The following is a 19,062-nucleotide window of genomic DNA, read 5'->3' on the forward strand; positions in this document are numbered from 1 at the left end:
ATGTAATTTTGAGTTGAATAATTGTATGCTTTGAGCATATGGAGCTCGAGTGAATTCTGTGTATTGCTACCTTCCACTCCTTTTCTGAGTGGTTGAGCGAGAGATCATTTTCCCACTGTACTCTTGGATCTTTGAAAGGGAGGGACTATAAAATGGTTTTATATATTACGGAAATGTCGTCCGAGTCCTCAAGACTGATCAATATTTTTTCCAGCATAAAAGGTAGGTGGGAGGTGAGGAAAATTGGGCAGGTTCTGTTTAACAAAGTTTCTAATTTGAAGGTAGTGAAAGAAATGTGTTACTGAAAAGTTTAATTTGAAGCGACTACCTACTTCTACTTTGCAAGCCTATTCTCTACTCTCTCCTGTACTTCCCCATTCCACCACCTGGCTTCCTTTTCCTCCTTCCTCTGTCCAGATGTCAAACTGTAGTTGCCCAGCTATCTGGCAACTCTTCACTGCCACCCAGTGCCCGTCTTGCCTCCTCCCTGAAGTCAACATTGCAGTCTTCCTTTTTCAACTTCCACCATTTGATCTTTGACTTTGATCCTCACTCTCCTCCTCTTCTTGACATCCAACGTCATCCTACTAACCACCATCCTATGCTGCTTAACAACATTTTCCCCTGTCATCACTTTGTAACCTCCAATCTCATTCAGACTTACTCTCCTGCACAAGATATAATCTACCTGTGTGCATCTTCCTTCACTCCTGTATGTTACCCTGTATTCTTCCCTCTTCTTAAAATACATATTCACCACAGCCTTGTCCATCCTTTTCACAAAATCTACCATCATCTGACCTTCATTCCTCTGTTCAAAGAACCAATGTTCTTTGAAATCTGCTGCAAACAATTAAAGACGCATAAATGTTCTAAATAAAATAAGCTTAATAGGGTCCAAATTTTTTTTAATATATTTTATACTACCAGATTTTAACTGAACAAAATTTCTTACACAGTTATATCAGGATTTACTTACCCGATTTATTTTCTTTATTTGAAGGTGAAACTATTAGCTGTGTTTTCCCATATTTTAAATTGTAGATTGCCAAGTGCACCATTTCAATAGGAGCTGCATTTATTTTTTTTGCCTTTTCCAGTATTGCTGCACATTTCTTCCTATTACCTACAAATAAAACAGAACTGTTACATAAACACAAAATTAGTCAAAAAGAAAACTGAACTAATTATGCTATGTCTGTATAAAACATGCATGTAATTCTGACATACGTTTTGTGTTATTAGAAACCAATGTGTTTCTCTGAAATACAACTGAAGTCGATCATGCAAGATTTAACTTTAACTCAAAGACTGCCTAGCCATTTGTTATAAAGTATACTGCAATTTTTGTAACCAGTGAGCAAGTATTCCACATTACATCCGAAAGCAATATTACCAAAAATGCAGGTTCATTTAACATATAATCAATTTAAAATATAATAATGCCAAGAGTCTATCACAGCATGCCTGAACTTCAGTCCAAAGACAGCAGCTGTTCTCAGCATCTGAGGGGTATTCTCCTTACATTGCTGACATCATCCAAGATCAGAATCCTCATTTTGGATCAGCTAATGGCAATTTAACTCATCCAATTATGTTGGTTCTCCAAAATAACATGATCGGCAAATCTAATCCTCAAGTGCAGATGATTGAATCCAGCTAGGCTAGTCGCTTATTAGTGGATAGAGACGGCAAAAGAAACAGCGCAAATTTTTTTTCCCAGGCTCCACTTTTAATGGAGGGGTACGATGAATTCTAGTAATTAATATGTACAAAAGGAAACGCTGCAAAAGCAGAAAAAAAAACAATGCTCCAATCATTAGGGAATCCTCGGAAATGAGAATATTAGTCTGGTTTTAAATTTCTTTAAAGAAACATAGGCTTTTGCATATATATTACCTGCAATGGCATAAAAAGACGCTTCAATTGTCTGCACACTCAGGTGTCCAGGAAAAATAATAAAAACTCTAGAGTTTTACAAGTGTTTCAGGGCCAAGTAGACGTTACGAATTGACTGACAAATAGCACTGTTTGACAGATTTTCACATCACCTGCCACATACAAAAAAGGTGCTGCTTCCAAAAAACCTCAGAGCAATGCACACTGTCTGTGTGGTCGTGACAGCACAACTTCTGAATTTGGCTCCTAATATAAGGAAATAATACATTTCTGATGTATAAAAATCCCTCTCAGCTGAAGCTCTCTCTCTTAAAAAAAGATGATCATCAGAATAGGCTAAAAGATCTTGATGACTGTGCAAAACTCTTTTGACTTGAAATTCTCTATTATATACCTTTATTATCTGCGCACCGATTGAAATCAGTCGCTCATCTATAAATGGCAAGGCCATGGCTGAACGGATTTCCATGCACAGAAACTAGTTAAGTATGTGAACTAATACTTGTTTACATAGTGAGGTTTACGATTTGTTGCTAGGATACATTCAAAAAGAGTTTTAAGAGTTTTGAAGAATCAACAGATCTAGGATCATGCAAAATCATCACAAATTTAATCCTGCTAAACTACAGTAGTAGGGTAACAAGCAAAATGACACCTTTTATTGGTTAACTAAAAAGACTACAATACGCAAGCTTTCGAGGCAACTCAGGCCCCTTCTTCAGGCAAGCTGTAATCATTACATTTTCAATGGGTGTAAAAGTTGCTGCTTTTGGAGCCTTTTTCAAGGGGTGACAATGCTCATTTAAATACCTTACATGTACACAAAGTAACACTAATCTAGGTACCTTATTTGGTTTGAGAGAAATGCATTCGACTGGAGGTGTAATATACTGGCACATATCAGATAAATCAGCAAGCTGCAGATTAAAAGTAATGATTTACAGTATATTTATGCAGCTACAGGGAATCTTGGACAAATAAAATTAGTTTCAGATAAAGTGGTTAAAAACTATACTATGAAAATAACTGAGAAAAAAAAATTTTCATGAGAAGTGATGTTTTCCTAGCATACCATGGAAAAGTTATTAATCACAAAAAAAGTGCAATATAAAAATAATTTACACTACCAAATATTTATAACTAAAGGCTTTTTACAAGAGAAAAGTTAAGATTTCATCAGCCCATGGGCAGATACAAAATGAAGAAGTCTTTATGGCAAGCACTAACAGAAGAAGTTTCACTCCACTTATGCATAATGAGGTGATGGTAAAATTTTCAGCCAAGTTATAAAACGGTTAGGCAAGAATGCACTTTCAAATAACTGCCATACTCTTAAGAATAAAGAGCTATACGTATATAGGGGCACATTATGGAAACTGAATTTCATACCTTGTGATAATTCAAACTGTGCGTAACAAATGTGAACAAAGGCAAAAACCTTGCTGTTTAGTGAAGCCAGCTTGTAATCATCTCGTGCTTCATCTGGGTCTTGAATGCTATATAAACCATAAAAATATGTACTTTAATAATACACAAAACAAACATTGCACAACTTTCAATGATAACATTATTCAATCATCTAAACAATTATAAAGTTGTATACATTTAGTCTTATATTTATATAGATTTTTATCTGCTGCTTCAGAAATTAAAAAAAAATATGCCTTTCTTTTACATTGCTTGGAATTTAGGAAGATATAAAATGCTTCCATGGGTTTTAGTGCAGAAGAGTCTTAATTTTTCAAACATTTTTTTTTCTTAATTTTAACTCACTCACGAATTTTACATTCTTTCTATTAACCATTAGGCAAAAAACAAAGTCACAAATAATAAGAGAGATTATAGCTAATCAAATAAACAAATACTACTTTCACCTGACTATAGTATATATATTCACACTTAAGCTGCCTTTAAAAAGATTTTCATGGAAAGAATAAACAAACAAAATCTTTCATTGATTTTCCAAAAAGGGCCAAACAAATTAATCTGACAGACAAAAGATACAGAATACATTATGAAATGGCATTGGTCTTAAATTACAATATTTTCAAATTATTAAACTCTACCACCACTGCATGTCTTGAATGGGATGAGATTTCAATATACTTATCATGTATTCAACTTAATAATACAATAAGAAAAGTCTAAACACGTGCCTGGCCACCAAAGACTTAAAACAGGTAAAGAGCCATATCCTTTCTTTTTAAAACATAGATCTAATAATAATAATAATTCATTACATTTATATAGCGCTTTTCTCAGTATTCAAAGCGCTATCCACACAGGGAGGAACCGGGAAGCGAACCCACAATCTTCCACAGTCTCCTTACTGCAAAGCAGCAGCACTACCACTGCGCCACCTGTGAGGACTAGTTGATCTAAGTATCTAGTTGATACTTAGAGCAAAAGCATCATTCAACTTCTATTCTTCTAATATTATGAATTGCAGTTTTAGAAAATTGCAATCCCCAGAGTGTCAGTGTCAAGGACAGAATCAACTTTGTTTCTATAAACAGTTTCTTGATACTTCATTAACAGACCATTGTAAGAGTGGCCAGTTCTTCTAGATTTTCAGTTTAAACTTTTGGTTTTATGCTTTCTACACATTTGTGGTTTTAAATTGTCAACACTAAAAAAGTGAACCCATCCTTCCTTTAGCATGAACAACTGTAGTATCTCATCTATTTCTTAAGTTGGAAAAAAATATATATTTTAATATCCTAATGAAATTTTTAATGGATTTGATAGAGTTAATAGTGGAGATTCTGCTTTAAAATTCTGAGGTCAACTTACTTGATGAAAAGCCATTTTAGAAAAGATCTTTGTACTTACGCTTTAAGTTCTGCAAATCTGATTAAAATGCGAGCGTAGCTTTCATTTTTGCTGTGCTTTTCAGGAGGCAGTGAAGCAGACAACTTGCTGTACAAGTCAATCAGCTTTTTATGAAACTTAGGATCTATAGTAGGGTTTCCATCCTTTTCAATTTTCATCAAAAATGTAAAACATTCTTCAGGAGAGCCGGATAACATTATCTGTTTAACATTTTCTGTATTGTCTACAAGAAAAAAAGAAAAATAATTTATAAAAGACAAAGCTGATTAATCTTTCTAGTCATTTTTATTGTGCACATGTTAATTCTTCACAAAAAAGCCAAAATACCATTGTATAATATTTTAATATTTTCCCACAAATCAAACTCTTAAAAGTATAGGTGAAATTAAAGACAGAATAAGTTTCAAAAGTGATATTTTATAAAAATAATTTTACTAACAGGACACATCCAATTCAGGGCCTATACCAGTACCATTAGGAACAAGGCACCGCGTGAGTGGGGCTCCAGTTTATTCATTGCACGGCCCTTCCCAAACACACTGGGTCAGCTTAGAGAACCCAAATATCCTAACCTGCTCTTCTTTGAGGAAGTTAGTTGAAAACTCACACAGTTTATTCTACATTCTTCCACTAGAATGATAAGAACTTTAAGCTAAAGATGCTAAGGTTGTTTTAGGCTCACACATTCCTCTACAACACAACACAACACAACTGACTAAAAAAATTCTTAATGACATATGATGCTAAAGATCAGATATTCACATTTCTTATTCCCTACAATGCCCCCAATTATACTTCATTAAAATTGCTCATTGTCATTATCAAATCTTGGTTTTCATGTTTATCATATGTATTTGCTTCTGAATTAAATAAATTTACCACTGTCATTTTAACCATCAATAATTACATTTCTGCCACTTAAACTTTTTATCAGTTTTGCTTTTAGTACTTGAATTTATGTATAATTGTCACAAAAAAATACTTCAGCCTGGGAATTACTAACTTTGTGTGGGTAAAAGCTCAGTCCCACACCAAATTTCATAACATGGTAAGGAAAAAAGAAAAAATGTTCTAAAGGTTTGTTCCATAAAGCTGAAATCACTAGTAACAGAAAACATCATCAATTCTACATCAATAAACCTCTAAAACTAAAAGCTATGTTGCAGTAGGCAACTTTTCCAACAATTTTCAGTCTTAGCCTTCATTTACATTATCTTAGCAAGTTAGAAGCATTTGGCAGTGAACTCCCATGAAGTTGGTCACATAACATGACACACATGCCCAGCAACTCAGTCGAACTAGTCTGCGACTTGCTCTGATAAAATCAAACAGAATTAAAATTTGACTTTTGTCATAGGGGCAGGTACTGTGTGCCTGAGAGCTGAGAAACAATGCTCATCCAGAAGTACAATTCATATAATGCAGTGATGAGGAATAAGGAATGTGGAAAACACAAGCTCATCTGTCTCTTTTTTTTTTTTTTTTTTTTTTACTTTACATAAACACTCCAGACAGATTGGAAAATGGAAAGGGGGGAAAAAAATCTGCCTGATGGAGTGCTGGCTCCATCAGGTAGCACATCATTGGCTGTCAAAAAAATTGGTGATCACGACTGGGCTGGAAGGTCAGCACTTAATCTCGAAATGTGGCATAGCCAGCAATTTTAAGTAATTTAAACTGACATGGTCTAGCGATGAGATCAGCAACTGCAGTTGGCAAGTCCAACAAAACTCATGACTAAAAGTAACATAATACAACATCAACTTAAGTAAAAGATGTTCAAAGTTACGTATAGTATGGCAAAAAGACCACAAATCAAGACTTTTTAGGATCAACTACAAGGTGCTGCCTTCCTTAAGAATTTTACAGAAGTGGGAACTCACACTCTTACTGTAGAGTGTTTTTAAAACACAGGGAGGACCTTTTACATTATATAGACTTGTATTACCAGTTGTACTGTCATGCGTTTTGGATAATCTAAAAAAAAAAAAAAAAAAAAAAGATTCAATGCTCACCTCAATAAAAGAAATGCAGTAAAACCCATTTATTATTCCCATAATAACTCGGATATTAAAAAGATGAAAGGTTTCGTAGTGTTATCCATTGCGATTCATTGGGGTTACAAGTGCAGAAACCCACAAATGTAAAAATCCGTAAAAACATTTTAGATCCATGATTACTATATAATTTAATGTTTATTGCACTAAATAAGATGCATTTCTCTCAACGTTTTGCAAGATAGAACAAGTAAATCACGTTTGTGAAGCTTGCTGCTGAAACAAATATGCATGGTACCGCCTTCCACAAAGTACATTTCAGCAGTTCTTTAGTGATCTTTACAAAATATAACTGTTATAATAAAGTTGTATGTGTATTTATGGTGGTAAACAACAAAAATGATTAATATTACAGATACAAAAGAAATCCAATTAAATACTAAGCACAAAATGATAAACACTCGACACAGTTCAATTTGGCAGATGCAGAAAAGTTATGAAATGAAATTCCATGTGAATTGCCTCCTGAAAGTTATGCAAAGTTTTGTCCTGCAATAATGCTGCAGTATGCGAAGATTCATAGAAGTTGGGAGCACTGCTAAACGAAGACATTTTCCAGCCCAGATGAAATCGCAATGAATAAGGAAGCACAGGAGAACATAAATTAAGAAAAAAAACTTGTTTAATGCTGTAGTGCACCACTGGATTACAGAAGACACCACCAACTTCTTTCTTGTTGCCTTCTTACGACTCACTATTAAAGCTAAAGCCCTCATCTTTCACCCAGTAGGCTTTGCAGCAAATGGGGAAGCTGCCCAATGAAGCACTACTCCTAAGGATGCCGATATTTCCAGTCTATTTTTGTAGCGCTGCTACAGCATCGTCTGTGGTTTCCCACAATAGATCACAAAATTCGCAAAATATATTTCCATGTATTTGCTAATGACAGATCCCCAAATAGCGAATCATAAACTCACGAATCACAAGGGCTGACCTGTAAAATAAAGGGTGATAAAAAAAAGTCAGGTTTGGTACTACTGTATACTGATAATTTTCATGCAGATTTTTTCTAATTACATTTGAATGCCTAAAAAAATAAAATCGGTTTGCTTTCAACAACCCTGTAGGATTATAAATGGCATGCCCGTTCCTAAAAATTCCAAAGGATGAGAGAATTCAGATTGTTTGCTAAGGTTTTTCACCACCAGTTTAAAAATAAAAAAAGTTTAAGAGATAGGGTTAACTCTGCAAATTAATGATTTAAATTTTAAGAATGAAAAAACAAATTTACAAGTATTTTACTGAACTACAGAATACCGCAACATTAAGGTGTCAGATTTAAAATAAATGAACCGAAGGGTGTAGAGAAAGGAAGATGAAAACAGAAAGCCAAAGCCAATGAAGGAGGGCCATAGACCACCGACAAATAAGGAACAAGGGAGAGACCATTTACCTAACAAACCATCTGAAGATAGCATAAACAACAGATGATAATATTTTGTCATCACCAACAAAACCAACACATGCAGGTCTGGCATTGAGCCTTACATGCACACCATTTAAGAGTGCATGCTCTTCCTAAAAAACAAATGCTTTACAAAAAATACCAAGTTCCACAGTAATGATCTTATCTGTTAAAAGGGTATGTGAAGAATAATATGTAATTCAAAGACTTTGATATATTTGATTTATTTTCATTATAAATCTTTACAATCATCCATAATAGGATGCCATGAATATAATGGCAAACTCTCCAAACAACCCCAGAATCAAGTAGTAGTAAATACATAATTATAAAAAGACAAAAAACTTCTGTATGCTCAAAATGACTATGTAATTAATGTATTACTTTTAATTAAATTTCCCCAAAACATACCTTCACAAACAACATGACACAGAGAAAAAGGCTCCTAAATAATTAATGGTACAGGTAATTTTAATAGGTAAGACGGTCTACCTTATAATATTTGGTTTTGTTTGACACTCCCATTCCGTCTAATGTTATGCTATTTCTCACTTCCCCCATCCCAAATTCACATATTGACTGCATAAATGCTCTCGTCCCTTAATAGACTGCTTCTTTGTACAACCAACCAAATACTGTAAAACAAGAACACCACAACACCCATAACTAAGTCAAATTGCTAAACATTGAAAAATGAAAATTAAGATAGGCTTGAAATTGAAATGTATGCTCATAAAATGCAATATATTTGAAGAAAGGTCTGCAATGATCACCAACTGACCAAGCATCAAACGTCTACATGTGCAAGGTGATGGTTAAACTTCCAAAATACAGTTTATGAAGGAGTTAACTTGGGTTGATAGTGGGGCGGCTAATGATAGCTAAAATGTGATTAGCAAACCAGGTTGGCAACTTCTAAAAGTGGTTTTCAAAGTGTGGTCTTCTAGCCACTAATGTTTCACAAAAATTAGCCATTGTATCAGAGCAAAGTGACTTTTAAAATTGCCCAAATATGTCAAGTCCTTTACACAAAATCTTTTGCTTAACATCTGTGCTACAAAATGAACTTTGGTCCATGAGGAAGGTATGGAAGGCAACTACTGTAGTGTTTCATCAACTTCAGAAATAGTCGACAGTACTAAAGAACAAGTGAGAACTTTATAAATGAACAACAGGGAAACAGAATGCACACCTCCTTCACTACTGTTTATGCACAGGTGCCAAATCTCACTCCTGTCACTGTTCAGCTTTACAGTTGTTCTTTCAGTAAGATGTACACTGTTGTGTATGTCACACTATATACTACTGCAATAACTATTACTTCAGGCTGTTCCTTCCTGCTCCACTCTTGTTTGCTTGTTGCGAATGCTGGTTTACTTCATCTCTCTGACAATTTTCATGGCTGAGGCTTTAATATGGATCACTGGCTAAAATACAGGGCTTTTGAAATAAATATCACTAATAAAATATATGTGGTGTGGTCATTGTAATGAAAAGTTATGCTAACGAATGACTGTTGGCTGCAGGGAGTCTGTTGAGTCTTCGACTTTAGAAAAGTCTGAAACATGTTGAATATGTTGCTTAGTTACTTCATTGATACATAAAAGATAAGAGATATAGAGAGATTAAACTGAATGTACAGTGGATTCAGAAAGTATTCACACCTTTTCACTAACTGCACATTTTGTGTTGAAACGTTTTAAACAGATAAAGTTGCCATTTTTGCCCATCGATCTTCTCATAATAACCCATAATGACAAAGGTAAAAACATGTTTTCAGAAAAGTTTGCAAATTTATAAAAAATAAAAACTGAAATCTCTCATTTATACAAGGACATCTATTTCCTCAGATATTGGAGGACAGCTCACATTTTTCCATCTATTCTCATTAATTTCTACAAGTGCACAGTGGAGTCCACCCTCACCGACTACATCTTATTCTAATATGACAACTGCTGGGCTCAACAAAAGTAAAGCACTGCACAGGATGGGGAAGGAGGCACAGAATATTACCAGAATCAGCTGCTATTTAGGATATATGTACAACCCTCTCAGCGCTAGGAATACAAACAGGATGACTTAAGGCTTTGCCCATCCTGCACATCCACTTTTCTCAATTCTCCCTTCTGGCAAGTGGTACAGGGCCAATAGCACTTATCAGTAAATTCAAGGACAGCTTCTATCCACAAGCAGCAAGGATGTCAAACTATCAAACACTGAAACATAAAATGTTTGTTTATGTAGACAAAGTACATGTGCATGTTATTTATACTTTTATTTTGTATTGTATTTTTCTCACCTGTTCAGAGCAGACACGCAAGTAAAATTTATTTGTACTATGTACACAACAATAAACTGGACTTATAGTTTTTGTACATGGAAATATGTGGAATTATTTAAGCATTCACTATCTCATGTAGCAATTATATAATACTGTTTGAATTACTATTTTTAGCATTGATTTAAAGAAACATGTATGGTTCTGTTAAAGGACAGAAAATGTGACCGAGTAAATTTAGTGGATACATACACATGGCACATTAAATCAGGTACTGCATGATGCTCAAATCACTCTTTACAAACCTAATGTTACAATTCCCCTTTAACAATAACCTCCATAGGTTGTTATATTGGGGGCAGCTGGGGGGTACACACCCCCTCATCACAAGTGAAATTTAAACCCAGTTCCTGCATACTGCTAGCCCCAAATAAATATCTTAAATTAGCAATAGGATTTCTTCATCTTCTGTAAAATGCTTAACTTCTGCTTGGGACATAAATGCAGCTACAAATCCCATACATGCCAGAGGCGATTCCATTCTGTAAGGCCCTTAACTTGCAATTGCAATGTCCTGGGTATGACGTTAACTTGCATCCAGCCCTTCAAGCAAGTCCTCCATCTTACAGAGAAAACTCGGATGTTGGTGGCAAGATTGGTACTCCAGCCACTGTTACCCAAAAAAAAAAAAAAAAAAAACCCCTCACACTGTTCCATTGTATTCAAACTAATATGGTGCCACGATGTCATCTGTGCATGACTGCACTTTGGTTCTAATTTGGGATCCTGAGGTGGTTTGTCATGTTTTATATGCAGCAACGCACTGTATCAGTGCATGCTCCCTATTTCAGGTGAATTTTAACAGAGTGGCAAATTCTCAGTGCAATTCTGCTGTCCACATCATTCAACTACAGGACCACTGAACTGCACTGTATACACTTCGAGATTCTTAAATAAAATAATGAAAAATAAAATCAACAAAATGAGAAGTGCCAATTCTTACCCATTATATACAGATTTACAAAGAAAATTGTACAAATGATTCTGGCTGTTTTGTGTTGAAGTTGTAAGGAATATTCTTCAGCTTGTTGCTACTCTTACGCTTAAATCAGCAGACCTAAAAAAGACGCTCCTAGCAGGATAGTGGGAAAACAAGAGCAAAAACTCTGGAAATATCAGTGCCTCAGATTCAAGTATCATAAAAATGAAAGGAATACACTAGCTGAACTTGGTTGTAGAGAGATTCAGAGCTATTCCTTGATAGCATCTGGGACTGCTTGGGGTCAAAAGGAGAGGAATGCTACTGAAGACACAAATACACTTTGGTCTCTGATCTCCTCATAGCGCCTGGAAACTTTTAGACTAAAAATGACCCCAAAGCCCATGTGCAGGTTATCTGATGAACCTTTGGAAAGACAGAGTTCTTAGACTAATAATCAGCAAGTGACAAAAAAAAGCCACTACCCAAGTAGTGCCAAAATTGCCATTTAAGCCACAACACCATTGACAATTCACTTACAGCAGTGATTAAAAGTCATGCCAAACTAAAATAAATAATATTCTGCAAAGCAAAAGTAACCACTAGCCCAATACAAACCTTTCAAATAATTGGTTATGGTTATAACCAACAGTACACCATTCCAGAAAACTATATGTACCATAGTTACAGATTAAAACTGTTCAAATATTTTGAGCTAAAACATTACAGGCATCTATCAAACATTTGTTAAGCAACTATAAAACCTTGAATGTATACAAAAAACCCAGATATTTTCCTATAAACAACCACCACCAAACCCATATAACAGAATTTTAATTAAAACACAAAATTCAAGAAAAATGTAGGAATCAGAATAAGCCAAGTAGTGAAAACATGGTATAATATCAGTGTCTATAAAGGAAGGCTTCAAAATGTGTATAACCAAACAGAGTAAGAAAGTAATCAAACTACATAGCCATAATTTTCACAGTGGGTACACAGTGACATATAATCTAAAATTTAGAAGTAACAATCACTTTGTAGCTTTCAATTCAATGCAAATTGTAAACACGGAAAGTAGTGCAACACACTTTAGTTTGAGTGTACACTACAGCCCAACTCTGATTTTAAATAGCTTGAAGCATTAGATTAATAATTTTGTAGTAAGCTGATAAAGTTTAACACTAGATGGTTGACAAATTTCCAGTTGCTTCTTTACTCCTCTTAGAATAATTAATTAATAAAAAAATAAAAAAAAATTGGCCAATGATAAAACAAAAAAGAACAACTCTGAATATGCCAAGTAATAAACCTAAATCAAAACCACCGCCTAAAAACAGTCCAGCTTGATAACATTTTTTGAAAAGTCACGTAAAAAGATCAGACTACTGCAGCATTACAGAATGAAAAACCAGAAGCACTGCTTTCTAGTAACAAAACAATTTAACAAAAACAGACTGTTTTTAGTCAGTCAAGTCCATTTCAAGTATATCTAGACGTAAACTGTTATATCAAAATTATGGGAACAGAATGGCAATAACAGAAATACAGACAGTCTTCATTTTGATAAAGGAAAACACATATACCATGATAAACAGCAACAGTGGCCATTTCATTTAGTTTGCAGGTACTGCACCCACGGTGTTTGAAGACCCAAGCAAGCAAGGCCGTTTGGTCATAGAAGCAGTGTGAAAACCCTACACTCGTGCTCTGCCACCTAATATTTAATCCAGATGTACAGCTATACCCTTTCAGTCAGTTACAGGTCATCTATAATTTGGCAGGATTGCATGTTGGGTGCAAACCAAGCCATAACATTTTGGAGACATTAAAACCTGGACAATTTGGGGAGTTAAGAAAAGGTAGGCCGTTTACTTATCCATGTTGTACATATTAAAAGAAAAGAAAATAAAAAAGAGCTTGCTACTTTTTGATGAGGTGATTCTACCAAAGGATGCACAAGAAATGAAAATGTAGCCTACTCCAAATATTATTTCAAACTTTTACATATTAAAAATTTCAATAGTTTAGGGACCCCTGTGATTTGCAAAGAAGCTGCTGGGATGTAATCACTTTCCAGCCATGGTAAGGTTGGATTAAGCAGGTTCAGGGAATATAAGGCGATTTTCAAGTAATTTCCTTGCATGGATTAATGTATGATGGCTCTGGTCACTTTAAAATGGACCCATAGGTTAAATGCACCCTAATACAGTAACTCAGTACATGATCCTTTAAGAACCCATTTCACCTCCTTGTGTACCTCTTGAAAACATAAATAAAAGCACACTAGCTTTTATTTATTTAAACACACTAGCCCCACACAGGCAAGTACATTTGGGATGGAATCCCAATATAATCCAACTATAAAATGTCAATGTCAATTTATTTATATAGCACATTTAAAACAACATAGTAATGCTGTGACCAAAGTGCTTTACAAAAATAGAACAAATTAACATAAAACACAAATAAAATATATGAACATAAAATAAAATACATAATAAATAGAAGTAATGTTATATACATAAAAAAAATAGAAGAAATGTAATATAATCACAAAGAGGAAGCCATCAGTATTACTGAAGGTCACTGAATGCAAGTGAGTAGAAATGAGTCTTTAATCTTGTTTTAAACAATTCAATTGTAGACAACTCCTTTATATGATGAGGTAAAGAGTTCCACAGGCGAGGTGCAGCAGCTGCAAAAGCCCTGTCCCCCTTAGTTTTACACTTAGTTCGAGGGGCAACCAGAGACAGCTGACCAGAAGATCTAAGAACTCTGGATGAATGGTGTAAAACACACAGTTCAGATAAATAGGCAGGAGCAAGCCCATGTATAGATTTAAAAACTAGCAGCAGGATTTTAAAATCAATTCGAAAACTGACAGGCAGCCAGTGTAAAGAAGCCAAAATAGGAGAGACAGAGTCATACTTTCTTGCCCCAACCAGAAAGCGAGCAGCAGCATTTTGGACCAACTATAACCTGTGTATCAAGGATTTGTTAATCCCAGCATACAGCGAGTTGCAGTAATCGAGGCGAGAAAAAATAAACGCATGAGTAGCTATCTCAAGATCCCTAGAAGATAAAAAAGGCTTGATCTTACCTAATAGACGAAGTTGGAAAAAGCAACTCTTCACTACAGAATTTACTTGTTTCTCAAAAGAGAGGTTACTATCAAAGGTAACATCAAGATTGCGGACTTGAGGTTTGAAAAAGACAGAGAAAGAGCCGAGAAGACCAAGACCAATTTGGGCTTTAGCTGATGGACCCACTATAAGCACCTCAGTTTTATTTTGATTTAGATCAAGAAAGTTATTAGCCATCCAAGATCTTAATTTAGACAGACAGTTGTGGAGTTGATTTGTTGTAGAGTTGCAGAAAGGAATATAAACCTGAGTATCATCAGCATAGCAGTGAAAAGCAATGTTAAATTTCCTAAAAATTGCTCCAATAGGGTGAAGGTATATGGAGAATAAAATAGGACCCAAAATGGATCCCTGAGGAACACCATATTTAAGAGGAGCAGTAGATGAAGAGGAGGAATTAAAAGTCACTGAAAAGTGTCTACCAGTTAAATATGACCTGAACCAGTTAAGAGCAGCCCCTTTAAGCCCAACAAGATGTTCAAGCCACATCAGCAATATTTCTTGGTCAATTGTGTCAAAGGCAGCAGACAGGTCAAGGAGGAGAAGGACTGCCGCACCACCTGAGTCAGTAATAAGAGAGATGTCGTTGAACACTTTCAGGAGTGCCATTTCAACACTATGGTAACGCCTAAAGCCAGATTGGTAGATCTCAAATAAATTATTGGAGTTAAGGTGATCAACCAATTGATTATAAATAATTCTTTCTAGAATTTTAACCAGAAATGGCAGTTGGGAAATTGGACGAAAATTAGCTAAAACTCCAGGGTCTAATTCTTCCTTTTTAAGACAGGGACGGACTGCAGCATGTTTAAAAAATGAGGGCACAACTCCCGAACTAATAGAATCATTGATGATGGCTAATAAGGGTGGGCCCAACACATCAGAGGCTTCCACTAAGAGACGTGGTGGTATAATATCAAGAGGACTGGGGGCTGGTTTAAGGGTGTCAATAGATCTTTTTAGCTGTGAGAGTGAGACTATATCAAAGGATTCTAAGACAATGTCATGATTAACAGTAGAAAGTTCAACAACAATGCCACAGCGGATAGTATAGATTTTGCTGACAAAGAATGATAGAAACTGGTCACATGAATGAACAACGCTATTTGATCCCATCGCAGAGTAGGGGTGAATGGCCGCATTAATTGAATTAAATAAGACCCTAGGATTCTTTGAATGACGGGATACTAATTCGGCAAAGAAAGAAATTTTGTTTGTACTATATAAAGATAATTGTTATTGTATAAAGCAATAAGACATACTACTTTTCACTTTCAAGATAAACAGAAGATAGTAAAAATAGTATCAAGTAGCTTACCAAGTGATGATGGGCATTTAGTAAGATTCAGTTCAGCGCTCGCATTCTCTTCGTTCAAGAAAGTCGACTTAAAATCATTAAGTTTTTTTGACACTAAAGCAAATAATTGCTGCCGATTTGAGAGTTCATCATCCATTTCTAAAAACAAAAATAAGACAAACGTATTAAATATTCAACACTTACTGATTGATCGAAAGGTTACAAGTTTAAAAAAAATCATTACACTTTAGCTCAAAAGAAAGTCTTACACTTGATCCTTGAAAATGTCAATATTCGATTGGCAAATAAATAATTGCACATCCATACTATGCCTTGAAGGTTTATGTTATACTTTTAAGAGAAATCGTCAACGCACTTAGTGTTGAGACAAATAAGGGGCTTTTGGGTTAAAGTTTAATATCAGTACCAAAAGGTAAATCTGATACAATGGCATACCCCCAAAACCGCAGCCACCCATTTTTTGTGCACCTGGATAATTGTGTTTTGCTAAATATAATCGGTTATTTGCGCTTCACTAAGAGCAAAACAAATTAGGCAGACACAAGCAGAGGAAGTCTAAAAACCTGAGTGGGTTCTTAGAATACTGGCGCGATTGCTAACAGATTGTGCCCAGAACGGATTTATAGACATTCGCAAGAACAACAGATCTTCCACCGCGGGGACACCCATTTCACAAAACATAAAGGCCCCGCCATAATCAAACAAAGTCCCCTATTAGAATGAAGGATGAACAGACGAAACACCGCTGTTATCTGTCGCGCATGTAACACACAATACCGTGAAGATGAGCGTCTAAAACTATGTCGCGAATTGTGTCACTCTTGCACACGCCTTAAACAACAACATGACCAACAACGCGAGACACTCGTCAAAATGAGATCTTTTATTCAGCCGAAATAGTAAAAACCCCACAACAGTGTATGCTTAAAAGTTGTACTTACTGTCGAAAACACCGGAGATGGTTAGAATTAATATTTTCGAAAAGTAACACCATTAATGTATAACGTAAATCCAATTACTCCAGGGACTGTTTACTCCTCAATTTTTAAATTTCGTCAGTTTCACTTATCGCATTTTCCCATTGGCCAACTGAACATCCAATTATAATCATGCGATGTGGAAGGGGGCAGGGTTACGCGCGGTGATTTATGGGAGGAAGTGCTGCGTTAGTTAGCTGTCTGCATTTACATTCCGGGCTTATTGAACGTATTCTGATTGTTTTTAAAGATTATTTCGTAAATGGCTTCATACATATAGTATAATTAGTACAGTGTAAGCATTTTTGTCGTAATTTTTATTTAGAATGCTGTTAGATGATTGTTTACCTTGCCAGAAAACACATTTCCCGTAATAACCCGACCACTCTTTTCTCATATCAATGTATTGCTTTTTACTTGTCGTTATGTCTTTTCGTTATCTTTTAGTTTTATTTAGTGTATTTCAGATTTCACTATTACATTTTTCTGTGTTTGTAATCTACATTTAATAATCTTCCTTGGACTATATGATTGAAAAGTGTGCTGTCTGTAAATTTTTCTTCATCTTATATTTTATTAAAAATAAAAGTTAAATTTACGTAACATAACAGTGATACAAAACAGAATTGCCTCTTGGACTCAAAGTGGCATCCAAACAAGCAAAAGGTGACATTTCTCAAATTTTGTGTAGCAATTAAGAATAATGAAATGATTACTGTATATTACACGTGTAAATTACTTACGTTTGCAGCTGTACCACAAGATTAATAAATTAACAAATTTCATGAAATGTTTGGGGAAAAAAGTAATACTTCCCATCATTTAGATGCATCAAAGAGACCATAAACATTTTCTTTTTTCAGCTGAATCATAGACAATGGATTCTGCAAAGTGTTAGTAAACCAAAACTATGTAAATATTTAAAATGTTGCAGCTGTTAGCCTGGACAGTATGTTTTTTCCCCCTCTCCGTTCACTTCAAATCTGATTTATGCTTGCTTTGATGTAAAGTTCAGCTTCCTGTGAACATTTGGAAATTCAGCCAGTTTATGAGGCATCTAATGTTCTGGTCAAATCACACGAGTCATTCATTTTGGTTGAGTTTTCCCAATCTCCACATGTCTCTCTGTGTTTTCCTTCAGGTTCTCTGGTTTTCCTCTCCCATTCACAAAGATGAGTGTGTTAGATTAACTGGCCAATCTAAATTTGCTGCATGTGGTGCTTAAGACTGGCTCACTAGACTTCCTGCTTTGCTCCCAGTGCTGCTTGGATAGCTTCTGGGCCTCGTTACCACGATTTTGAATTAAGTTGGTTATGCTTGTAACTGATTGAATTTTTGTTTTACAGTATACTTAACAAAATAAATGAAAGGCAAATGAGTTATAACATGAGATAGATCAAGATTTGATTTGCATAAATAAAAAGTAATGTATATTTTTTTCATTGATTAAATGCCCATCCATGTCTTTTTGCTTATATTATGATATGTTTATTCTGTAATTAGGTTGTTTAATAATAGACATTTTTTACAGTAAATAAGGAACATTAATAGCAGGCAGGTTAATTATTACATAGGTAGGTTCAGATACGATTTACTGAAATATAAAGTGATGTGTTTAAGCATATTTTGTCACTCGATAAATACATTTCCATCTCCTTCCACAGCATGCTTATTACTATTAGGTCCATAAGTATTTTGACAATGACTCAATTTTCATAATTTTGTCTCTGTACACCACCACAATGGATTTAAAATAAAGCAATCATTTTGATTCCTTCAATATTAATTGACCACTTGCCTTACCCACTCTGATGTTGTTGGCATCATTCTTTGGGCATCAACAATACCAAGTAAATGCTGAGAGGGAAAAGGTTCATCTTCCAACAGTCTTCTACTAAGATCATTCTTTTACACTGGAACCTACAGAGAATTCCAAGGCACAACGTACAGTATATGAAAGATTGATTACTCGGCTGGGCAGAGCCAAGAACACATACATATTTTTTTCTTTTTTGTTAAATCACTATGATATTTTCATTCATGCCATTTTGTATGATTTATTTTATGGAAACTTTGTATTTATTTGTGTGGGTGCTAACATTTTGTGTTTCTGGTTTTCATGGGCACTGTCATTTTGTGCTTCCATAATGCTGTTTGATTACTGGGAACAT

At 35.0% G+C, this 19,062-nt stretch overlaps 1 protein-coding gene across 1 annotated transcript in view; it reads right to left on the minus strand.

Moving 5' to 3' along the window:
• Nucleotides 1-17,002, minus strand: part of ttk (ttk protein kinase) — a 61,592-nt gene extending 44,590 nt beyond the window's left edge. Inside the window, exons 1-5 of the mRNA XM_028797664.2 lie at nucleotides 16,856-17,002; nucleotides 15,915-16,052; nucleotides 4,732-4,954; nucleotides 3,289-3,395; nucleotides 980-1,126 (exon numbers count right to left, since the gene is read on the minus strand). Coding sequence (XP_028653497.1) covers nucleotides 980-1,126; nucleotides 3,289-3,395; nucleotides 4,732-4,954; nucleotides 15,915-16,050 — 613 coding nt within the window. The 5' untranslated portion in view covers nucleotides 16,051-16,052; nucleotides 16,856-17,002. The remainder of the gene's footprint in view (nucleotides 1-979; nucleotides 1,127-3,288; nucleotides 3,396-4,731; nucleotides 4,955-15,914; nucleotides 16,053-16,855) is intronic.
• Nucleotides 17,003-19,062: the final 2,060 nt, after the last annotated feature.

The sequence above is a fragment of the Erpetoichthys calabaricus genome, chromosome 3, assembly GCF_900747795.2.
Source record: "Erpetoichthys calabaricus chromosome 3, fErpCal1.3, whole genome shotgun sequence".
Classification (NCBI taxonomy): domain Eukaryota; kingdom Metazoa; phylum Chordata; class Cladistia; order Polypteriformes; family Polypteridae; genus Erpetoichthys; species Erpetoichthys calabaricus.